This window comes from Eulemur rufifrons, chromosome 2 (genome assembly GCF_041146395.1).
Source record: "Eulemur rufifrons isolate Redbay chromosome 2, OSU_ERuf_1, whole genome shotgun sequence".
Taxonomy (NCBI): domain Eukaryota; kingdom Metazoa; phylum Chordata; class Mammalia; order Primates; family Lemuridae; genus Eulemur; species Eulemur rufifrons.
The window spans coordinates 61,464,468-61,474,403 of NC_090984.1; the positions used below are offsets into that span (position 1 = coordinate 61,464,468).

Genomic DNA, 9,936 nt, shown 5'->3' on the forward strand with positions numbered 1-9,936 from the left:
TATTTCTCTTTCATGTACGAAACTTAGTTTTGCAGGATGCAAAATTCTAGGTTGGCAGTTGCTCTGTTTAAGATGACTTAAGATGGGGCCCCAATCGCTTCTGGCTTGTAAGGGCTCTGCTAAGAACTCTGCAGTTAGCCTGCTGGATTTTCCTTTGTATATTACTTGATGTTTTCACCACATGGCTCACAGGAGTTCCTCCTTCATGTTGATTTTGGCCACTCTGATGACTATATGTCTTGGTGCCTCTTTGCAATAAATCTTCCAGGTATTCATTGAGATACTTGTATCTGAATGTTTAAATCTATGGCTAGACCAGGGAAGTTTTCCTCAATTATTCCCTTAAATAGGTTTTCCAGACCTTGTGCTTTTTCTTCTTGACCCTCAGGGATGGCTATGATTCTTATATTTGGCAACTTTACATAATCCCATATTTCTTATTGACTTTTTTCATTCCTCTTTGCTCTTTGTTCCTTATTTTTGACTAACTAGGTTAATTTGAAAGAGTTGTCTTCAAGCTCTGAAATTATTTCTTCTGCTTGGTCTAGTCTATTCTTAAAGCTTTCCACTGTGTTTTGTATTTCCTTAAATGAAATTTTCATTTCCAGAAGTTGTATTTGTATTTTTTAAAATATGTCCCTCTTTTTGTAAATTTTTCATTCATTTCCTATATTGTTTTTCTGATTCATTTGAGTTTGTTTTTCCAAGTTCTCTTGGATCTCACTGAGCCTCCTTACAATACATATTTGTAAGGAGGCTGTCATTTTAATATTTTTGTTTTTGTTGGGATCCATTGCTAGAGAGCTGGTGTGCTCCTTTGAGGGTATCCTTTAACTGTGATTTTTCATACTTCTGGAGTTCTTGTGCTGATCCTTCTCCTCTGGAGAAGCTGTCACTTCTTGTTTTTGGATTTTCTTTTGTTTGGATGGGGCTTTTTTCCCTCTCTCCTCCCTTTTAAGGATGTGTCTGTAGCATACATTGGGTAAGGACCTTTACTTTGCTTGTGCGTATGTTTAATAGGGTCTAGGTTTTGTATGGATGCCTTGGTTATAGATACTTTTAGTGTGGTAGTTTTCTCAGTTGCTAGTTATTTGTAGGCTATAGTAGTGGTAACCTGTGTGTGTGGGCAGATTCCCTGTGTCTATTTGGTGAGGGAGGATGGAAGTCTTTGAAATCCTTTCTCTTTCCCCACCCTGTGGTCTTCTTAACAGTGTGAATTGTAATGGCATGTCCAGTTTGATCTCTGAGAGAGTAGGTGGTGCTTGTGAGTAACAATCAACCACACCATGTATGGATGAGTCAGTAAATGCTATAATGGGCTGTACAAATTGTCCTCCCTGCCAGTAGGTGGCACCTACTGGAAAGAGCTATCTACCATGTTATCTTTTGAGAACCTGTGTCCAGCTCTAGCCCCTCAGGAGAAGCACTCGAATGCCCTAGTGGGTGGGGCCCTGGAGCTCCCAGGAGACTCTTTATGCTCCATCACAGCAGAGGTAGGTGGAGGAATGAGGCTGGGTGGGACTGGGTCAGATGAGGCTGTGTTCAGGCTCCACAAAGGTGGACATAAGAGCTGTCTCAGCAGGGGTCAAAGGTCTGCTTCCAGGCCTCTGGAGAAAGCCACCAGGGAGGGACTGAAGTGGCCCCACCAAGCTGGAAAGTTTGCTTGTGGGTGAGGGGCCATCTGAGATTCACAGTCTGGCTGTCAGGAGTGGGTTTTGTTCTTCTCCCTACTCCCTGCCAGTCCTGAATTCTCCTGCTGTCTGGCCACAAGCAAAACCCAAATTAGCTGAACTCACCGGCAGTGGCACTGCAGGCTGGGAGCTTCTCTGCCCAGGATCCTGCCCTAGACTGAAAATGTGGCTTTCCTGTGTGGGGAGGGGTGCTCCATGAGTGCACTGTGGCTCAGACCCACACTGCAGTCTCCTTCAGTTCTGCTCACATGGGCTCCATCTCCCTCTGAGATTAGTTCACAGATCTTTCTCCACGTCCCTGAGCAACACGATCAAGTCCTGGGGTTACAGGATCTGGCCTATGTGAGATGTGTGCTGGTCTTGAGTTGCCTGTGGAGTGCTCAAGCAGTCCCTCTGCTTTGGGGTGTACCCTGTTCTGATGGAGCAGCGAGGTGAGCAGCACCCTTTTTAATATATTAAGTTAGGTCTTACTAGGGAGTTTCAGTTCTGTCCCTTTGGCCTGCCAGTCTTTGTGTACACCAATGGCACACTGTTTTAATTAGAGCACACTTTAATATCAAGTAGAGGAAATTATCTCATAGAACAGAGAGAGTCTTACTCCAAGGAGAGGTATGCCCTTCTGCTATGCCCGAAGGCAGGAGGGGAAGTGGGATGGGAGGATGGATGGCTTAAAGGAGGGAAGAAGTTCATCCAGATCCCCAGGACATGGTGGGGGGATTCATTTGTCCTGGGGAAGAGACCCCATTTTCCTGGAGAAGGGCAACTCATCCCTGGCATATGTTTGTGACATACTCACCATAGACTGTTTGTGTGTCTCCAAAATTCATGTATTGAAACCTAATCCCCAAAGTGATGGTATTAGGAGGGGGGGTCTTTGGGAGGTGATTAGGTCATGAGGGCAGAGTTTTCATGAATGGGATTAAGGCTCTCCTAAAAGAACCCTCGGAGAACTTCCTTGCCCCTTCCACACATGAGGGCACAGGGAGAAGATGGCTGTCTATGAACCAGAAAGAGGGCCCTCACCAGACACCGAATCTGATGGTGCCTCGATCTTAGACACCTTAGCCTCTAGACCTGTGGGAAATAAATTTCTGTTGTTTACAATCCACCTAGTTTATGGTATTTTGTTGTAGCAGTCTGAACAAACTAAGTACTGACCGATGTTTAATGAACAAATGAGAAGTTGATTATTTGCACTCTTGATGTGGAGATTTATAAAGGCTCTGGCAACTCCCTGAAGCTGGGCTGTGCCCCAGAAAAGGGGAGTCAGTCACAGCGGGGTCCCCATCTGATCCGGCTATTTGAAGCGTCTCATTGTTCTCCTTATCCAGGGCAGGAAGCTTGAGATCCTGGTGAAGACTCCTGGAGGGGTCCCCGACAATTTTCCGTAGGAGACGATGCCATGGGCCACATTGTTACACACCAGGGGGCCTCCTGAGTCACCCTGTGGGCAGAGAGGGGCAGGGACACTAAGACAGGCCTCCCTGTCTGGGCTCTCAGAGGAGGCAGGGTGGGTGGGCTCCTTCGGTTGCAGGGTATGAGTGGGGTGGGAGGTTGGTGGGTGTAGAAGTCAAGCCTCGGGATCTTTTGGTCCTTGGGCTTTAGCCCTGGCCATGGTTACTGTCTTCAGCCGAACCCAGTCAAAGTTCCTTCTCTTTCCCCAGGAAAACGCTGCGTATGTATGTGTTGTGGGTCTCCCTCCTGTTCCCCAAGAGACTGGATTGATGGGAAATCCATCCCCAGCCCACCCTGGTCTGGCCCCCAGGCTGAGGCTGTGGGGATGGAGTCTGTTCCCACTGCCCCAGGTCTGCCCAGGCCTCTCTGTCCCAGGCAATGTTGGCGGATCCCATAGTCTTACGCTGAAGGCGGACTTCCTCTCTCTCGGGTCCCCCACACAAATCTGCGTTTGGCTGGTGTAGAACTGGAAGAGCTGGCTGCACTGCTGATCCTGCTGCACTCTCAGCTGCACCTCTTGGAGTGTGTTTGTTCCCCTGTTCAGGCTGACCTGGCCCCAGCCGGCCACTGTGCACAGTGCCCCAGGCCTCAGTCTCTGCTGGGGCTGAGGTAGAGCCACTGGGCCCACGAATTGATTCCGTCTGGTTCTATTCCTCAGCTGGCAGGAAGAGTGTAGGCATTCCCACTCAGCTGGGACTGTGGTGTAGTGCTCACCCCACAACCCCCACCACCCTCGGCCCTGCCCTTGCCTCCTCCCTCACCGCCCCAGACACAGTGAAGCTGCCATGCTGGGAAGGCACCAGCTAGGCTGGAGAACCAGAGGGCCCGACAGGCCTTACCTTCAGTAGCATGATGTCATTCTGGAATCTCTGCTCACTGTATTGAGGGTGGCGTATGGCTCTGAGCACAGGGATGCGTTGCTGGGTCCTCTCCTGCCTCTGGATGTTGTGGGCCCCCAGGATGGCGACTATTGTGCTGCAAGGCAAGGTGGCCTGGAGGTAGGCCTGTCCCACAGGAGTGCTGGTTCACCAGCTCTGCAGGCCAGGGGCCACCCAGGTGGGGCAAGGCTGCCCCTGAAGAGGTTGGGGTACAAGAGGGCCCTGGGGCTGGGCTCTGCCGTGTTTTTCAGCAGCCCTGAGCTGGAAGTGATGGGGCACAGTGACCTTAAGGTTTGTCCCCCAGATTAAATTGAGAAATAGCTTGAGTTCATATTTTGAGCCCCAATGCATGCCTTCCATCTCCTCCTCTTGCCCCTTTTCTCCTCATTTGCACTGGCCTGTTCCTTCCCCCAAAGACCTGCTCCGTCTCCCTTTCACCCTTTCATTACCACAGCCCGGCTTTCAGATGGCTCCTCTGATGAGCTCTTCTGGCTTGCATTCCTGGCTGCCCAGGAACCTCCTGAGCTCCTCACCTTCCCCAGCAGTGAGCTGCCGTCAACACAAAGTCTTCTCGCACCAGGAACCCCCCACAAATGCTTCTATTTCTGGCATAGTGGATGTCAAGAAACACCATGTAGGGGTGGGAGTGGGGCCTGGCCTCCTGGCCTCCGATGATCTCCCCTGGAAGGAAGCATTGGGCACTTACCTCTGTGCTCACTGAACACACAGTGTAGGCATCAGATGGATGGCTCCAGAAGGGCTAGAAGATGGGGAGGGTGTGAGGGAGGAGTTGGTGCTTAGGATTAGGGTCTGGGAGAGGACTCCAGGTTTCTACGGGAAACACTGCTGGCCTGAGGGGAGGACTGTTCTCCATCCTAGGCCTCAGCTCCCTCTTGCCCCCAAAAGGGGAGAACAACCCTTGCTCCCGGCAAGGCCAGCTTCAGCCTCAGGTATTGAGGAGAGATGCTCTGCTGTGAGCACAGGGCTCTCCCTGGGGTTCCCTGGTACTTTCTTCCTCAGGGAGCTTCCCAGATCCTTCTGAGTCCAGCTGAAGACTACACGGGACTGGTGTGTACGAATCTAGACATGAGCTGATGGTACTGTTATTGCTGTATTTTTACCTCCTGGTAAGACACATGGGCTGCAGAAAGAATTTATACAGAGCACTTTTATGTAGCATTTACTATGCCAGGGCAATTCCAAGACATTTATGCATGCTAACTAATTTAATTCTCATCGCAACTCTACAAGTTCAGTATTAACATCATTCCCATTTTATAAATGAGGAAACTGAGGAAATATGAATTCAAATAACTTGCTCAACGTTACAGAATTAGGATGTGCCAAGACACTCTGGCTCCAGAGTCTAAGTGATGGGGTCAGACCTCTGAAAGTGGGGACAGTCACTTACCTGCCTCAGCCACAGGGGATAGGAGAAAGGCCAACAGGAGCAGGAGTGGCTGCATCTTCCCTGAAAGGCTGCCCGGTCAGTTGCTGCTGTGTGTCCTCCTGCCAGACTTTTAGCCCCCAAGAGAGGAAGGAAGGGGTGGGGATTGGGGGCTTGAGAATTCATACTCCCAGTCTCCTGCTAGTGTGATAGGTTTCATCACCCAAGGCTGCCCAGGAGGTTCACCCACCAACTGCCAGTGATCTGGGTGAGGAGGGAGTAATCCAAGCCAACATCATGATCTCCCGCACAGCTGCTGAGTCAGTGCTGACTGCAGAAATAGGAACCCAGGGCTACAAGGAGGGGGGCTTTGGGCAATGTCTCCCAGAGCCCATACTCCACCAATTCCACAGTCCCCCAACAAGACGTGAAAGCTGGCAGCTGCCCACTTCCTCCATTTCCTACTCCTCTGGGGGTAGAGCATCCATCCTCTGGAATTGCCAGGGTTCTCTAAATGAATGCAAGTTCCCCGGATGGTTTATCCATATATCCTTAGCAAGGCTTGGATGAGGTGAATGAAAGTTGGTGGGATGTGGCAGGGGATGTGGGCGAGAACACGAGGATAAAGTCACAGGGGGCAGAAGAGGAAAGGTGAAGCCTGCCCGCCTTCACCGTGTGGCCAGCACCATCCTGCCAAGAACCCTGGTGCTCTCACTTCTTTCTGGGAGCTGTTGAGGCAGATTGAGCAGCCACTTTCCTGAGTGGGTGGAGGTGCTGATGGAGAAAGAAAAGGGAAAAACAAGGATCTACCACTGACAATTACTTTCTCAAGTCACTTGGCCCATACAAACCCTCAGGGAAAATTACGACGCAGTCGAAGACTTCTACGTGCCCACTTCTCGCCCAAGGTGAAGGTCTTTGTGTTCCAGAAGGTTCCCTACAAGCAGAAAAGCCCTAGTGACTTGATTTTATTGAGAACAGTCTTAGCTGGAAAACATTTAAGATTCCATTTCATCAGTGACATGCGGGACAAATCAACCTAATTCACATTTTGTGCCCAGGGATAATAGCTTCTAAAAAGGAGATTCATTTATTGCTATGCTACCTATAAGACCCAGAGAACTAGAGCCACATACTCAACATTGGGAGAAAAGCACAGCAAATAGCTGCAGAGTATCACAGTGGGCTGTCAAACCCACTTAAAAATATTTAGAATATTCTGTGTATGCATAGAAAACCATTATAGTCCAGTATAATTTTTGCAAAAATAGCAGTATTGAAGACTATTACAATTCCCAAACTTGTATGGAGTGTGATAGGCTCCAATGTGTTCCATGACATTTCTTTATGCATCTGAAAAGTAATGTGAAGAAAAAGGGAAAAAAAATAGAAAATGCATAACAGCTTTATTAGTGCCTTAGCATTTGGAATAATTTTAATTTAGTAAGTGCTTTCAACATTTTATTTTGTTTTAAAAACATTAGTTTAACTTAAAAATAAAGGAAAAGGTTAAAGAACAACCTGCACATGTGAAAAAAGAGGAGTATAAGATACGCACCCAATGATGTGAATAAATTTGTGAATAAGGAATTTCATTAATAGTGACCTAGGATTTCAAGCCTACCTTCCCACTAAAAGCAACCAAAATCAAAGCTGTTAAAAATGTCTAAAAACCTTAAAAGCCTTGAAGAACTGCCAAAGCAGGAATATTATCAGTCCAAAATTGAAGAAATAGTGATAGTTCAGTTAGGAAGCTACAGTTGTTCTGAGGGAATGTGCTGAACACACAAAATCTGAACTTTGGTTTTGATAACTACATACAGTGGAAATCTGTAGAAAATATTCGAAGAATGTTATAAGACTTTTTTCTGGACAGTGGATGTTACCCATCTGCTTTATGGGACTAGCGTAACTTCTGTGCCAAACCCAATAAAGACAATATGGGAAAGGAACATTAGAGACCAATATCATTTTTGAATATTGATTCAAGCTGAATCAATCAATAAGCAAATAGATATAAGTAATTTGGGTTTATCCTAGGGACACATAGTTGGTGTTTCGTTTGAAAAGCAATTGCTGTAACACATCACATTAACTTATTAAAGAAGAAACATTAAGTGATTTGTAATTGAAGCAAAAAAGAAGATATCCCAGGCATTTGCTAAAATTCTCATTCACTTAAAAAACTCTTAACAAACTGGAATGAAAAGGAATGTCTTTAATATGATAAAAATTATCCACAAAAATCTCACAGCAATCATTATACTTAACAGTGAAGTGTTGAAACCTTTTTCTTTGAAAGCAAAACAATACAAGAATTCCTGAATATAAATTTTTGTTAGTTTTGCTCAACATTATACTAGAGGTTTTAACAAGTATAGTTAGGCAGGAAAGAGAAATGAAAGGTATAAGGACAGGAAAGAAGGAAAGAAAATTGGAATGATTTGAAGAAATAGAGAATCCAAAAGAGTCTACACATAAATTACCATAATTAATAAGAGTTTAACAAACTTACTAGATAAAAATCAATTAAAAAAATATTTCTATATATATAGCAACAGTGTTAAAATGAAATGTTTAAAAAGTTAATACTTAAATGGCATGGAAATGATTAAATAACTAAACATAAATCTAAAAGAATATGTGCAAGAACTCTTTGTTGAAAATTATAAAATTGAATGAAGAGACATTTAAGAAGACATCAATATGGAGAGATTCTATGTTCATGGATTAGAAGACTAAATGTTGCAAAAATGATAGTTCTTCCAAAATTGATCTATGGATTCATTACACTTGAGAAGTATTTTGTAGAACTTAGCTGATTCTAAATATATTTGGAAAACAAATGGCCAACAATAGCCAGGACACTATTAAAGAATGAGAATAAGTAGGGAGGACTTACTTGAGCAAATAAAGTCATATTAATGATGACAGTGTGGTATTGATGAGGCATGGAGATATGGACTAATGGGCCAGAAATACAGATCCCACATACATATGGATACTGACACACACATACATACTTGATTGATAATGGAGGTTTCATAGCACAGAGAAGACGATTTTCTTTTTTTCTCACCAATAAATGGTGCTAGGACTTCATTGGCAAAAAAAAAAAAAAAAAAAAAAAAAAAAAAATGGTGCTAGGACAATAGATATCCTTATGGTATCCTATAGGGACACATATTTTCCACGTGGAAAAAAAATAAAATGACCTTTATCTCACACCATATCCCAAAATCCATTCTAGGGAACTTATGGATTCAAGTGTGAATAAAGATTTGAAAATATGACGTAACGATATCTTCATGATAGGTATAGATTTTAGAGAATATATAAAAAAGTACTAATCATAAAGAAAAGGATTGATGAACTTGTTATATTAAAATTGAGAGAAACAAATGACAATTCATAAAGTGGATAAAGATGTTTGTAACACATATTACCAACAAAAGACTTACATTCAAATTATATAAACAACTTCTATAAATCAGTATGAAAAAGATAATCAATTCAATGAAATAATGGCCACAGGGTTGGAGTAGCCTTATCTCAAAACAGGAAATCTAAGTGGCCAATAAACATATGAAAATGTGTCATTCCACTAGATACTGGAGAAGCACCAATTGAAAACACAATGAGATACCACTTACAGCCACCAGATTGGCTCTTTCCCATTCCTAGGTATATACCCTAGAGAAACAAGTGCAAATTTCTACCAGAGGTATGTCCAAGAGGGTCATAGCAACATTATTAGCAATAGCCCCAAACTGGAAACACTTGGAAGGTCCCCTAACAACATCACTAATAATGAAATTGTGGTGTATTTATATAATGGAATAGTGCATAGCCATGAAAATGAATGAACTCTTGCTTCATGCAGCTACCCAAACAAATCTTACAAACATAATGTTGAAGGAACCCAAGAAGACTACACTCAGCATGATTTTATTTATATAAAGTTCAAAACTAGGCAACATGAAACTATATTGGATAGAAATGCATACTTAGCTGGTAAATGTATAATGAAAAGCAAGGAAGTAGTTATCACAAAAGTCAGAACACTAGTTAACTCTAGGTTTGGAGGGCAGAGAGGGCATTTTGACCAGGAAATGACATATCGGGTGTTTCTGTAGTGTTAACCATGCTCTATTTTGTGATATAAGATGCCTTATAGTTATTCTTTAAACTGTACATTTAGGTTTTGTGTGCTTTTCATTATGTATATTTTGCAATACGTTTTAAAAGAAATGCCAGAGGGTGAGGGTGAGAGAGAACATTTGGATGGAGAGGGGAACATATGAGAGTAGAGTGGGGCACATATTTTAAAATTATTTTTATTTTCTATTTTAATAAAAAGTATGATATTTTAACAAAAAAGACTGTGATATGTTTCACAATATCCATAGCTGGTTACATCTACTTTGGACTGTTTTATTACATTTCTGTCAGTTACAGTGTTTCTCTCCTCTAGGATGTTGGGACATTATGGCAGGGTGTGTCTCACCCCCTCCCCGGGGCCCAT

General features: G+C 43.8%; 1 protein-coding gene across 1 annotated transcript; it reads right to left on the reverse strand.

Moving 5' to 3' along the window:
* Positions 1-2,988: 2,988 nt before the first annotated feature.
* On the reverse strand, positions 2,989-5,490 carry CTSG (cathepsin G). Its single transcript, XM_069463818.1, has 5 exons — positions 5,436-5,490; positions 4,558-4,705; positions 3,986-4,121; positions 3,550-3,804; positions 2,989-3,135 (listed from the first exon to the last, which is right to left on the reverse strand). Exons 1-5 carry the CDS (start codon positions 5,488-5,490, stop codon positions 2,989-2,991), a joined length of 741 nt encoding a protein of 246 aa, XP_069319919.1.
* Positions 5,491-9,936: the final 4,446 nt, after the last annotated feature.

Excerpts from the sequence above, each read along its gene's own strand:
- CTSG (XM_069463818.1), bottom strand. The coding sequence starts at position 5,490 with ATGCAGCCACTCCTGCTCCTGTTGGCCTTTCTCCTATCCCCTGTGGCT. Across the intron at positions 4,122-4,557 it reads GCAGCTCACTGCTGGGGAAG|CACAATAGTCGCCATCCTGG; the intron begins GTGAGGAGCTCA and ends CTTGCCTTGCAG. Across the intron at positions 3,136-3,549 it reads AGAGGAAGTCCGCCTTCAGC|GGTGACTCAGGAGGCCCCCT; the intron begins GTAAGACTATGG and ends CTCTGCCCACAG.